This window comes from Oncorhynchus mykiss, chromosome 15, assembly GCF_057628025.1.
Source record: "Oncorhynchus mykiss isolate SJ-2025 chromosome 15, ASM5762802v1, whole genome shotgun sequence".
Classification (NCBI taxonomy): domain Eukaryota; kingdom Metazoa; phylum Chordata; class Actinopteri; order Salmoniformes; family Salmonidae; genus Oncorhynchus; species Oncorhynchus mykiss.
Window position 1 is genome coordinate 23,226,645 of NC_143036.1, and position 14,205 is coordinate 23,240,849.

The following is a 14,205-nucleotide window of genomic DNA, read 5'->3' on the forward strand; positions in this document are numbered from 1 at the left end:
ACCACAGTGTACTTAGACTGAATTCAAACCAACATGTACGATTACAGCCCTCCAGTAATACCAAGCTGTTACACTGCGTCTCTGCTTGCCCAGTTCTGCAATCAACGACAAAGTACACAAATACCTGTGTCTTCTCTGAGTAGGTGACATGCATGCGCCATTGTCAAATTCAATAAGTTGGAGTAAAAAGTTAGCACCAAAGTACATTTATCATCTTTATTTTCAAACTACCACTGAACAAAAATATAAACGCAACATGTTTATATGTGTTGGTCCCATGTTTCATGAGCTGAAATTAAAGATCCCAGAAATGTTCCACATGCACGAAAGGCTTATTTCTCTCAGATTTTGTGTCATGTCAAAAAGCTGATTAAACAGCATGATCATTACACAGGTGCTGGAGACATTAAAAGGCCACAAACAACTGCCACAAAGTGTGCAGTTTTGTCACACAACAGAATGCCACAGATGTCTCAAGTTCTAAGGGAGCATGCAATTGGCATGCTGACTGCAGGAATGTCCACCAGAGCTGTTGCCAGAGAATGTTATGTTTATTTCTCTACCATAAGCTGCCTCCAACGTCGTTGTAGAGAATTTGTGGGTATCTTTAGCAGGAACCGGGAATCTGTTTGATCACCCCCTCATAACTCTGATAACTATTTACTAAATTACATTTATATGATACAAGGGTGAACACAATCTTGCATACAGTAACTAAAGATAGATCTCTTCTATAAAAAAAGTATGTTTTTATAGCTGTACAGTGTACATAGTAGGACATGCGTACTCGTGTGTCCATATTGTGTACACTGTATAGTTGTAACAACGTCGCAACCTGTGCAGAAAACAGTTTCTCCTACAGCAGACTTTAATGATAGCAATGCCACAGATGGTGTTGTGAGCCAATAGACACAACTAATTGAAAATACGAATATCCAGTTGGCATCCTTGCAATCTTATTGGATAAAACATTTTAGTTGTTATAATTGCAACCAGGGTAAAGATACTTTTTGTGGTTTGGACCTCTCTAAAACCTTCAGTGGTGTTTTGACCAGACAGCGTTAAGCTTTGTCCTGATATCCACTCGGAATGGTTGAATGCGCAGTACGTGCCCCATTATGTGCCACACTATGATCGCCCAGTGAACTACATCCAATGTACTCACTAAGTCAAGTCATAATGTGTTACCGATTTAACAGATGGAATCCAGCAGAGGAAGCGGTGTTTGAATCCCATCTGTGAAAATGATTTATTTAAATATTTTTCTGATATCATCATTATAATACAAACTGCTGCAACGTTCCAGTACAGAAGCTTCACACAGTACCAAATAAAATGAAAATTACAGGTCATAACATTTTTGACAGCTCAACAAACAGATAAGACTGCATTGAGATGAAGCGTAATAAGGAAACAATTCATCTATGTGGAGCTGAAACAATGGACATCGGCGTCATAAACAAAACATAACTGCTGTGTTGTTTCTGAAACAATATCCATGGATTTGTGTTGCTCAAATGTCATAATATAGTATCTTGTTTGATGGACTGAGACTTCGTTGCTTGTTAGCCACCACAATTGTCAGACGTTGCAATTCCCTTATCAGACGACTGTTGTCGATCCTTTAAATTATATATCCACTTTGCTTGAACTTGTACTCTGTAGTGATTCCATTTCGTGTTGAAGTAATTGGCCTTGCAACAGGTGTGCACTGCCATGGCAAGTGGTCCTCCTTAACAGACTGTCAATAAAGTTGTTTTTAAATTCCATTTCCTGTTGTTAGTGCTTCACAACGAATATGACAACATTGTTACAAATACAGAACATAACTTGTCTCTGCTTTTAAACATTTGGATAAAAAAGGTTACATGCTGATTACTTTACAAGTTTTACAGATTTTTTATTTTATTTTTAACATTTTATACAGGGATTTGATAAACTGAAGGCATTCTTTTACTGTGCACACAGATATGCTATCCATTTTACCTGCTTGGAGAAGTATGTGATAAACATTCTACTAGCAGATGTCAAGTTCTCAAAATCTTCTTCCTCAAAACTGAACAGTTAGGATTTGTGATAATAGTCATAAAATAACTTTTACTCAATGGACAATAGCCTAATATTGATTTGAGGTTAAGCAGCATGACACAGCTCTGCTAGATTAACTGTTCTCATCCCGGGAACCAGCGCAGATTAAATACTGTATATAGCCCACACATTTTGTACCCTGACAAGACTTGCTGATCAGGATATGTCTCTAGCTGGATTCCTCTGTATTATTTGCTCTGTCAGCTAACTCCAACTGCTGTATCAACAGGTTAAGATCCCTCACTGAGTTCAGCAGCGCTATCTACAGAAGACTGTAGACTGTTTACGGTGGAGACCTTAAGCAAAATCCTGCTTCTTAGTGGCCCCAGTAATTTTTTTGTACTGCCAATACATGTAATTATTCCATCCAAAGTGCTGTTATTTTAAATACGATTTGAAGAAATGGACAGATGGTGCTTTGTGAATCTGGGCAGATTGTCCGCCTCGTTCTGAGATTGTAAAAAGATAGGGAATAAAGGGGCACAATATGTGAGAACACTAGGCTACAGTATAAGCAATGTGCAAAGAGATCGATGTTGGTGAGCGTCAATATTGTATGGCCATAGCCACGGTCTTTGGTCACATGATACATTTTAAAATGGAGACTCTCTTCAGTCTATGGATACCCTCTTCAACTCAACTGAAAGGCAGATCTGAAGCACTGTTGCTGCACGATTACCAATACCACCTATTCATACCTTAGCTATGGTGGCATAATATGTCCAGTGGTCATTGCACTTAACAATGACGCTACATAAAATAGGTGCATCCATATAGTGAATTGAAATGATTCCAAGTGGTGAATGTCTATGGAACATTGCAGATAGACATTTAGAAAGATTCTATATATATTAACAGTTTAGTATAACAGTAGAATCCATGACTTCTGCTAACGGGTTCTGAAACAAGAGGTCAGATTGTCAAAGCGTTGTGTCGATGAACATTGAGAATGGACAAGAGCGAGAACAATTTAAAACCATTTTCTTAATCACAAGACCTTTAAACTGTTTCCTCGTATACTATAGATACCGTTGGGGCATCATTGCACCATCAAATGGCATAAGAACTCTTCTTGGCTAATGTGAGATTCTTTACACAAAGACAATGCCCCTGAGCATTAGGCTACAGCAGTACCTAGATTCTTCTTTTCAGTAATGGAGCATATTTGAATATTAGAGCTGTGCTCTAAGTGAAGCATTCCATTTCTTAATGGCTTTTTACAATATTAGTGCAGCCAAATTTTAACGAATGGTCTGCTGGCACAGTCACATATAAACATTGACATTATTATGCTTCATAACATGTGAAGCTGTTGCACATCAGGAAATTACAAGAGATGGAAGTATTGTTTTTGTATACCAAAGGAAATACCGTACAAAAGTAAAGAATGTGAGAATGAATAAGAACAGATCCATAATAACAAAGTTCAAGAATTGTAGTTGCAGATTATACATATGCAGATTTTAAAATAATACAATGTCGAGTTGCCCTAATTTAGCAATCCAACTAGGCCTATACATCATTTTGTTGTATTTTAGTAGTTCTTTTGTTTTGGGTGGGGCATGAATACCCTTGTACAATGTAGTTACATGATCAACAAAGTGAATGTAAGCTATAAACAGTTCAAGGAGTTTGAAATAAAACAATTATATACTCATATATTACACAAATATAGATCCTTTTGTTTTCTACTTTGACACAATAAATGTATTGCAGGAAACCAAAATAAAGAGTATTTGTGAAAGATATTCCAAGTAGACACTGTCGGTTTCCATTTTGTTTCAATTGTTGGGAGTGCTGAAGAAACATTGGCACAACAGGTAATCCCGCAGCTGGCCTTTGAGAAGGTGGCTCTTGTGTACAATGGGTAATAAGAATTCATTGGGTGCAGAGTAGCGGTGGGGGGAAAAAAGGGCCAACTGTGCTGTCTGCTTGGTGGTAATAATAGGCCATACATAGTGATACTGGGAGGAAAAGTCCGTTCTTGAAACTATAGCAAGGTATCCCTCATAAAGCCACAGCCAAGAATCAGGATGGCAAGTCCGTAGCTTGTAGCTATCCTAGTACCTGTGAATGAAGGCATACAGTCAGGACATACACAGTGCTCATCATCACACAAAATATGTGCACAGTTCTTATCTTTAACATGTACTGCTGCGGAGAAATATATGCAAAAGCTATCATGGCACTAGTCTGAAACATTCTATACATTGTGCACATATGGAATGATCTTATTCTTAAATGAAATATGAATATGGAATACAAAAAAACATTATATATGTTTGTGCATCACCATCTGACAACTGTATGATACTGAAAAGCCTGGCAGTCTTATGCGCATTTGGTTAATTTGCTTCTCAGGGACATTGTCCTTGAATTGATAAGATCAAAACTACAGGAAAAAGGCATCGATACATTTCTGTCCAAAGGATAATGATACAGAACTTATAGTACAGTAGGGAGAGATAGGGAGATATTCTGAATGGCAATGCTCTACTGTATATTGACGCAAGATTTTCTTCTGTTTAATCTCCCTGCAACACACAAGCTAAAATAGAATTCAAGGTCCAAAAGAATCAAAAGAAACCAGATTCCCTAATGAACTTTTTCTGGTACCTGCCCGGGACTGAAAAAGAGGCACAAAAAAAATGTCATCCTACGAAACAAAGGCAGCATTAAGGAAATGGAAAATGAAATATTCCCTAAATCATGGTGACATTTACTGGATTTTTCCGTCAGACCAAGCACAGCAATGTTCTAAGAGGAGAATTGTCTGGGGACACTATGGTTCGGCCAAGCTCAATATCGGGAGGAGGAAAAAGACGGAGGCCTGTAACCCGCTGTTCCTCCCTGCCAGATTTCATTTGGCCCGGGGTGATCAAGTGAACAGTATTGCCACAGAGGAGCAGCAATCACGCTAGGCCAAAACATCCTCTACATGGAGAATAATGAATCAGCTCGCAGCTTGATAGGCTGGACTAGGTTTACATGCCGATAGACACAGCTCTGATGACTTGCAGTGAATCTCTCACACCATCCACGAGAGCCCCACCTTAAAACATACTCAAACCCCTGAATATAGCTTAAATGCAATTCTTAGATAAATACTGAAAAAGTAATGTCGCAGGAAACGCTTTAAAAAAAACTATAATTTGCCACAACCAAACTAAATAATTAGTTTACAACATGAGTACTACACTACTAAATACCAAACCAAATACTGTTGCTGTACAAGTACTGACTCTAATCGCTTTACAATGCACAGAGTAAAGTCACCTGATCCACCACCAATAGTATACAGCCTGAGTCTCCAGTTTACTCCTTATTTTGTCTAATGGAATACAGATTTGAAATATAAGGTAGAGTGACCTCCCTGCTAAGAGTGGGTGCGTCACCCAGGCATATGCCGCTGCCATAGGGAGAGAGCTGGCCTGGCGCCATCTTTCTGCCTACATGATGGAGCTAGTGGTGGGCTACTGAATTTTTTAAAATAATACAGTCTGACTTGTGTAGCAAATCCCAGCTGGGATTAGTGATATCAGAATGTACAGAAGCTAGGTTCGATGTCATACACCCGTGTTTCACAAATTCTCCCTGTTCTCAGTGTCATTCACCACTCAGCCATGTCTGATAGGACAGGGGTATTCCTTCTTCTGTGTTTGAAGTTGTATGAGCACATTGGGAAGATGGTATGAAAGCAGTTATTTTCCAGAACCGGTTGGCGACTTGCCACATGGTTTAAACAAAGTTGAAGGCCTTTTGGTACAGTACATATCACTTCTGGGACATTTGTTGTATTTCATTTCAGTGACCCAAAGTGTTGAAAAACCAACAGTGCCAAAACCAATATATGCAGACTGTGAGGTAACTAGACCTGACACATTGGTCTTCTTTGCACAGGCAAGTAACGCAGGCAAACCACCATGCACTTAATTCCGACTCGGCTAACAGTTGCCATCGTTTACAGGTAAGGCAACGTGGAAAATCGTTTTACTCTCACAGGTCTAATTTCATCCAATTGTTTGACAATTGTTGTTCATCGACCAAAAAACCTGCATTTGCAGCAATGTAACTGTCCTCCAGTCATAACAGTGCTCAGTAAAGGTAAGACCGCAGGGGGAGCAATAGAGGAACATTTATCAGTGTCATACACTGCACAGAGCATTCAGCGCCACACAGTTGTCAGCATAATTTGGGGCGCCTCTGCCTCATAATCACAAACTGCAGTCTGGGCTTTTATTTCTGCTGTATTTCCACATTCAATTGTAATGTTCACTCACTACAGTGTCCTTCAGTGTCCTTTTGATTAACTACATGGGTGAATTGCTTTAAAGTGGAACAAACTGACAAGCGGACAGCAGACTGAAGGAAGACAGACAAGAAACATGCAGATGGACAAGCAGACTGACATACAGGCAGAATTAAAGACATAATTTTTTTTTACAAATAGTTAGACGGATTGGCTGACGATTTACCCTACTGAAGGGAAGAATATTTATATGAAAAACCAAAGCAGAATCTCTGGCGCCGTTATCTCACCTGAACTGTGTTTGACTGTCTTGGCTGATGAAGTCTGAGAGCTGGAGGTAGAGCGGACCCTTTGGTCGGCGCTCATGCCGTCTTGTGCTGCTGTGGAGCCTGTCTTGCGGGGCTTCTTATCTGCTGTCAGGTGGGACAGGGGGGACGTCTTCTTGACCGGTCTGATGCGGGGCCTGGTGCTGTTCACATTCAGGTAGGCCTGGACCTTGTACTCCAGCAGCTCTCCGTAGTTGGCGTTGGTGACTCTGCACTCATACAGGCCCTCGTCACTCTTCCCCACCCGGGAGATCTGCAGTTTGTGGGAGATGTCGTTTCCCTGTACCTTCACCGTCTGTAGAGATAAAGATACAGAGATGTTCAATGAACGATGCAGGAGCAACTACATCCCATCCACATGACTGGTTGTTCAGTACAAAGAACCATGTAATGACAACAGAAACATCAAACAAATTTGTTTGGTCACATACACCTGTTTAGCAGATGTTAATGCAGGTGTAGCGAAATAGTTGTAATGGTGATGGTTTTATGTGTCCATACTTATGGTGTCCATATTAGGACATGTGATGTTGCCCTAGTATGGACACTGTAAAAGCTCTGTACATACAATAACTTACACTTATTTTAGTCCCTTCGTCGTCTGGATCAGGCTCTGGTATCATTTCCATCTAAGAAAACAGAGAAAATAAAAATACACTTAAAAAAGCTGAATATAAGTTTGAAAGGGAGACATCAATGCATTACGAGACTCTAACATGTTGACCACACTGCTCGCGTTGTGTGCGTGTGTGGCAAAATAAATACATACATGTTATTCAATCATTGCACCCACACTGCTTGCGCGCGCCAATGAGCGTCTGTGAAGCCAGGCGCTAAAAGAGAACTTGGTTCTATTGGTGACGCTTGACGCACTGCAAGTCTTGGAGGATATACCCACGTGCCATCTCCTCATTGGTTTTTAGGAGCATATACCCATGTGGGTGATTGGAAGATGAACTGAGGTCCACACTCCAGTCGGTAGTGGTAATCCACCTTAAAGTTGGTTTCCAACCTCAATATAAAGTCCAAAGAAGATGACGCCTGAAGGAGGGGAGATTACTAGAAACAAACCCGGTTTACCATTTTATTTGTGGATAAATTGTCGGAGTAGAGGACCTTGTGCATTTCAGGTAAAATAACATTCCAATGTTTATATCCTAGGACAAATTAGCTAGCAACCACAAGCTAGCTAGCTAAATTGCCATAAATGTTTATGTCCCCAGAATAATATAGTTGGTTCAAAGTTTGTTTTGATATTTCAACCTGCGTGTCCTGATCGTGTCTGATGTGGGTGGACAAAATCAACATGCACGCGATGGCGGTCTGGTCAGCATGTATGAGTGTGGCACTCTAAAAAAAATATAAAATAGATATATTTTTATACCAGTCTAGTCTTCACAGTCACTGAAGCAAAAATGGTCAAAAAGCCTCTGGCATTCCTCAAAAGTACATTTCAGGTGTAAATGCGGCATCATTCATCGATGGCTATAAATGTTTGATAGCTACATCAATAAACAGTTTATCCCAGATGGAAGAAGCAAAAACATACCAATTGAACGAAAGATCGACTAAAATGAAAGAAAATGAAATCCCATATTCTTCCCCATTCTGTACATTTAGAATGAATGAAAAGCTTTGTGAAAAGAATCAATAAAATAAAGGGATTTTGATAGTCAGTAAAAGGAGGCAGTTCGAAAACAGAATGATTATACTCTTTGACAAATTGACAAATGTTTCCTCATAAATGAGACTGAACAAGCGATAATTATAAATCATAATCATCTTAAAAAATGTTCTCTCTATAGGCATATGAAACATAATTAACTGTCTGGAGGCTTTACCCAAAACCAACATTCAAATAAGAGACTCAAAGAAGTTAAAACACAAAGCCATCAAAAAGTGACCCAGCTTTAGGTTGAGCAGCAGGTAGTCTAGAGGTTAAGAGTGCTGGGCCAGTAACCGAAAGGATGCTGGTTGTTAATCTACTCATATTGGGGATTCAAATCTGTTGGTGTTCCCTTGAGCAAGGCACTTGATCCCAATTGCTCTGGATAAGAGTGTCTGCTAAAAATGTAAAACATGCCCACGTTCTTGCTCTGGTGGCAGTACTCTGGCACTATAGCAAACACTCAGTCCATATCATGGAATTGGCATTGCATTTCAAATGGACTTATTCCTGGGAAAGTCTGTTAAATGCAGAGCCTCTTTTAAACCAGTCCATGAAAGAAACAGCAACAGAGGGGATAAACGCTGTCGGCTCCACGGGAGACTTAAAATAAGGCTGGAAAAGTACAGGAGCTACTTAAGAAAACCGGAACGAGAGTGTTTTGTGTCAAGTATATAATTACTTCAGAGATGCCAATACTTACAATATAATACATATTTACAATTCTGATCAATGCTAATAACAGACAGATTGAGTGTTTGTTATTTTTCTGCCGTCATCAAGCTTCACAGATGTCAGACACAAAAGTTAACATTTTTACCCTCACCGTCTCAGACAGACCATTCTCTTTTGAATTGCCAAGACAAAGTTGATGGTGATGCAGTGGTCATTTTGCCACTCTTTTTAGATGTAATTCTAATCAGAGAGAGCGAGAGAGAGAGAGAGAGAGAGAGAGTGCGAGAGAGAGTGCGAGAGCGAGAGAGCGAAAGAGAGAGAGAGAAGAACAATCAAATCAAATTTTATTTGTCACATACACATGGTTAGCAGATGTTAATGCGAGTGTAGCGAATTGCTTGTGCTTCTAGTTCCGACAATGCAGTAATAACCAACGAGTAATCTAACCTAACAATTCCACAACTACTACCTTATACACACAAGTGTAAAGGGATAAAGAATATGTACATAAAGATTTATGAATGAGTGATAGTACAGAACGGCATAGGCAAGATGCAGTAGATGGTATCGAGTACAGTATATACATATGAGATGAGTAATGTAGGGTATGTAAACAAAGTGGCATAGTTTAAAGTGGCTAGTGACACATGTATTACATAAAGATGCAGTAGATGATATAGAGTACTGTATATACATATGAGATGAGTAATGTAGGGTATGTAAACATTATATTAAGTGGCATTGTTTAAAGTGGCTAGAGATATATTTTTTACATACATTTCCATTATTAAAGTGGCTGGAGTTGAGTCAGTATGTTGGCAGCAGCCACTCAATGTTAGTGGTGGCTGTTTAACAGTCTGATGGCCTTAAGATATAAGCTGTTTTTCAGTCTCTCTGTCCCTGCTTTGATGCACCTGTACTGACCTCGCCTTCTGGATGATAGCGGGGTGAACAGGCAGTGGCTCGGGTGGTTGTTGTCCTTGATGATCTTTATGGCCTTCCTGTGACATCGGGTGGTGTAGGTGTCCTGGAGGGCAGGTAGTTTGCCCCCGGTGATGAGTTGTGCAGACCTCACTACCCTCTGGAGTAGAGGTCGACCGACTATGATTTTTCAACGCCGATACCGATTATTGGAGGACCAAAAAAAGCCGATACCGATTAATCGGCTGATTTGTATTTTATTTATTTGTAATAATGACAATTACAACAATACTGAATGAACACTTATTTTAACTTAATATAATACATCAATAAAATTAATTTAGCCTCAAGTAAATAATGAAACATGTTCCATTTGGTTTAAATAATGCAAAAACAAAGTGTTGGAGAAGAAAGTAAAAGCGCAATATGTGCTATGTAAGAAAGCTAACATTTCAGTTCCTTGCTCAGAACATGAGAACATATGAAAGCTGGTGGTTCCTTTTAACATGAGCCTTCAATATTCCCAGGTAAGAAGTTTTAGGTTGTAGTTATTATAGGAATTATAGGACTATTTCCCTCTATATCGTTTGTATTTCATTAACCTTTAACTATTAGATGTTCTTATAGGCACTTCAGTATTGCCAGTGTAACAGTATAGCTTCCGTCCCTCTCCTCGCATCTCCCTGGGCTCGAACCAGCAACACAACGACAACAGCCACCATCGAAGCAGCGTTACCAATGCAGAGCAAGGGGAACAACTACTAGAAGGCTCAGAGTGAGTGAAGTTAGAAACGCTATTAGCGTGTGCTAACTAGCTAGCCATTTCACTTCGGTTACACCAGCCTCATCTCGGGAGTTGATAGGCTTGAAGTCATAAACAGCGCAATGCTTGAAGCACAACGAAGAGCTGCTGGCAAAACGCACAAAAGTGCTGTTTGAATGAATGTTTACTCGCCCGCTTCTGCCTACCACCGCTCAGTCAGATACTTAGATACTTGTATGCTAAGTCCGATTATATGCAACGCAGGACACGCTAGATAATATCTAGAAATATCATCAACCATGTGTAGTTAACTAGTGATTATGATTGATTGTTTTTTATAAGATAAGTTTAATGTTAGCTAGCAACTTACCTTGGCTTACTGCATTTGCATAACAGGCAGTCTCCTTGTGGAGTGCAACGAGAGAGAGGCAGGTCCTTATTGCGCTGGACTAGTTGACTGTAAGATGGCAAGATTGGATCCCCCGAGCTGACAAGGTGAAAATATGCCGTTCTGCCCCTGAACTAGGGAGTTAACCCACTGTTCCTAGGCCGTAATTGAAAATAAGAATGTGTTCTTAACTGACTTGCCTAGTTAAATAAAGGTATCAAAAATAGATATATTAAAATCGGCAAATCGGCCGATCACCGTTCCACAGACACCCCAGCCACATTTATTTCCAAAAGTAGAACGGGGGCTGATGACTGTTTTGCCCAGTGATGTAGTCGAGTCACTAAACCTCGCCCAAAAATACAGATTTCCGATTGTTATGAAAACTTGAAATCGGCCCTAATTAATCGTCGATTCCCGATTAATCGGTCAACCTCTACTCTGGAGAGCCTTACGGTTGTGGACGGAGCAGTTCACGTACCAGGAGGTGATACAGCCCGACAGGATGCTCTCGATTGTGCATCTGTAGAAGTTTGTGAGTGCTTTTGGTGACAAGCCAAATTTCTTCAGTCTCCTGAGGTTGAAGAGGCAATCACAATCCCCAGATGGTGCCGCAAAGTAGTATGGGTTGCACCTCCATCACTCGGTCCCGTCATTGCCATTGTTATCACAGTTCCACAGACACCCCCAGCCACATTTATGTCCAAAAGTAGAACGGGGGCTGATGACTGTTTTGCCCAGTGATGTAGTCGAGTCACTAAACCTCGAGTCCAAATCAAGTCCCAAGTCCCCTATGCTTCAATCCGAGTCCAAGTCCGAGTTACCAATGGCTGAGTCACAAGACGAGTCACTAGGGTCCATATTAACTAAATATAAAGTTACCCAGTCAGATAAGGTGTAGTGGCAAGAGGGATTTAGTCAATAAACATTTTTCTATCCATAGACTACTGGTAATGTTACCAGGGCAACGTTTAGTTAGAAAACGTTGCTGATAGAAATTCCATGAATAGAACCTACGTTATTTTTTTATTCTATTTGCCAGAGAGGCATGTTTGTTCTACATCTATCTGAACGTTCCAAAATGTTGTGTCCTGCTGAACGTGCCCCAGGTTGTTAGCTATAACCAGCTAATGAGGTAACATGACTGAACAAGGTGTAGCTTAAAGACAGAGGCGTCTTGCCCATAGGGGGCACAGGGGCATGTTCCCCATCAGATTTGTCCTGTTAAAAATAATAAAGTTGAAGTTGGCTTTAGCTAGTCCAGATAGGTTCCCAATGTCATAACTATTTACCAAGAAGCCATTTCAGGCTATCGATCAAGTTAGAGTAGCTAGCTTGTCTAACTATCTTAGCTGGCATGCCTGCTGGCAAGGTTGGTAGTTTCAAGTTTGAATGTACAGTGAATTGCCTTTCTTGCAAACTAAAAACTCAATAATGCAATAATCAATAACATTGTAATACTAGAAAAAATACACAAGAAATAAGAAGAAATATGAACACAATAAGTAAGTAAGTAGGCATACTACTGTATATACAGGGTCAGTTTCAATACCATATTTACAATGTGCAGGGATACTGGAGTGATGGAGGTAGGTACTGTATGTATATGGGTAAGGTGACTAGGCAATAGGGTATAAGATAAACAGAGTAGGATAAAGACTTTAGAAAAGCAAGCAATTACTAAATGTATCGAATAAGACTCACATTCCTTTCAATAGTTTACCTAGATTTTAGCAAAGATGCTGAGAAGCATATTTTGTTTCTTTAAAAAAATAACCACCTGTCAGGATACAGGCAGTTCAAGATGTATGCTTAGATATACGGGAAAAGTAACACATTTTTGACATAGAATTAAGCATTAAGGATTATATCTTTAGATTGCAGAAAAATCTGTTTCAGGTGTTTGATGTGGTTAACACTCCGGTCCGCAAGTAGCATACTTTTAGAACAGCCCGCGATATGCTTATTGAATGTAAAATGCGGCCCGCCAATGCACGATAGAGAGAAAAAAACAGAGAAAAAACATATATTTTGAACGGTAATGGCTAGAATCAAGCTGTTTCCTCTGAGGAAAAGAGGGAGACTTGGCTAGTACGTTCGCTACAGAACCTGGCTATAAAATTCAGAAGGGATGAGCGAGACTACAAATTACAAAACGTGTCTATGCTCAAGGGAGCGACAAACATAGCTAGATCGTTGTATTACTGTTAAACTTAATTCTGCTATTGTTTTTAATTTCTTAAAACAGCTTGTGTTTCTTAACCAGGAAAAGGGTATCTAACTAGAAGGCTGGTGCTGACTGGTTAGCTACGGGGAAGAAAGAGAGTCCCCTGTGCAATGTGTATGATCAGAGGCGGAGCCAGAGTGGAGCCTGTCTGCACACACTCATCGCTTGCTCCCCCGCCGCTCATGAGCTGATGTAGCATAGGCTGTGTGTGCCGAGTGTCCTTCCCACTCCTATTAATTGTGCTCATAATTGAAAAGCTCTCAATCTCTCCAAAAACTCTTGTCCAGTCCACTTAGTAGTCTGATTTTAGTCACAGAGACAATTTAGTCTCGACTTGTTTTAGGGAACTGAAAAATATTTTTTGTTTAGTTATAGTTTTTTTTCTGGGTCTTTTTAGTCAGTTATAGTCTCGTCAATTGTCACTGAAAAATAGGTGCTTGGTGAATATTTTAGCCATTATTTTTGGTGATGAAATGAACACTGTGGTGATGTGAAGGTAATTGGTGGGGCTTCTGCATGGATTTCACCAAAGTCCTCTATCTCAATCTTTTTCTTGACAAACTGCCCCCTGATTTAAACAATATATGTCACCTGGGGTAGATCATCTTCTTAAAAGAAAGACATCCATTCACATCTGCCTACCTGGTTTCCCTCTGTGTTCAGACATCATGTATTTCTTAAAGTGGACATAGAATGTGAAATATTCTGACATTCATCTACCCTTCAATGACCAGAGAATAGGTCCAGCAGAAAGAGATTGGAGTATGCCTAGCCTGTCTCTCCAGTTCAGTTCTGGATCACAGCTTTATGGGGTGCTTTATCCCAATTGGGTCTGGTGAATTTCCATTGGCTTTGCGAACCATAAAAATGCTGGGCATTTAACTGTCGAACTCCATTAGTCA

The 14,205-nt window shown here is 40.0% G+C and overlaps 1 protein-coding gene across 1 annotated transcript in view; it reads right to left on the minus strand.

Moving 5' to 3' along the window:
• Nucleotides 1–1,220: 1,220 nt before the first annotated feature.
• LOC110489807 (V-set and transmembrane domain-containing protein 2A) overlaps nucleotides 1,221–14,205 on the minus strand; it is a 30,438-nt gene continuing 17,453 nt past the window's right edge. The window contains exons 3-5 of the mRNA XM_021562728.3: nucleotides 7,242–7,292; nucleotides 6,628–6,958; nucleotides 1,221–4,155 (exon numbers count right to left, since the gene is read on the minus strand). Coding sequence (XP_021418403.1) covers nucleotides 4,079–4,155; nucleotides 6,628–6,958; nucleotides 7,242–7,292 — 459 coding nt within the window. The 3' untranslated portion in view covers nucleotides 1,221–4,078. The remainder of the gene's footprint in view (nucleotides 4,156–6,627; nucleotides 6,959–7,241; nucleotides 7,293–14,205) is intronic.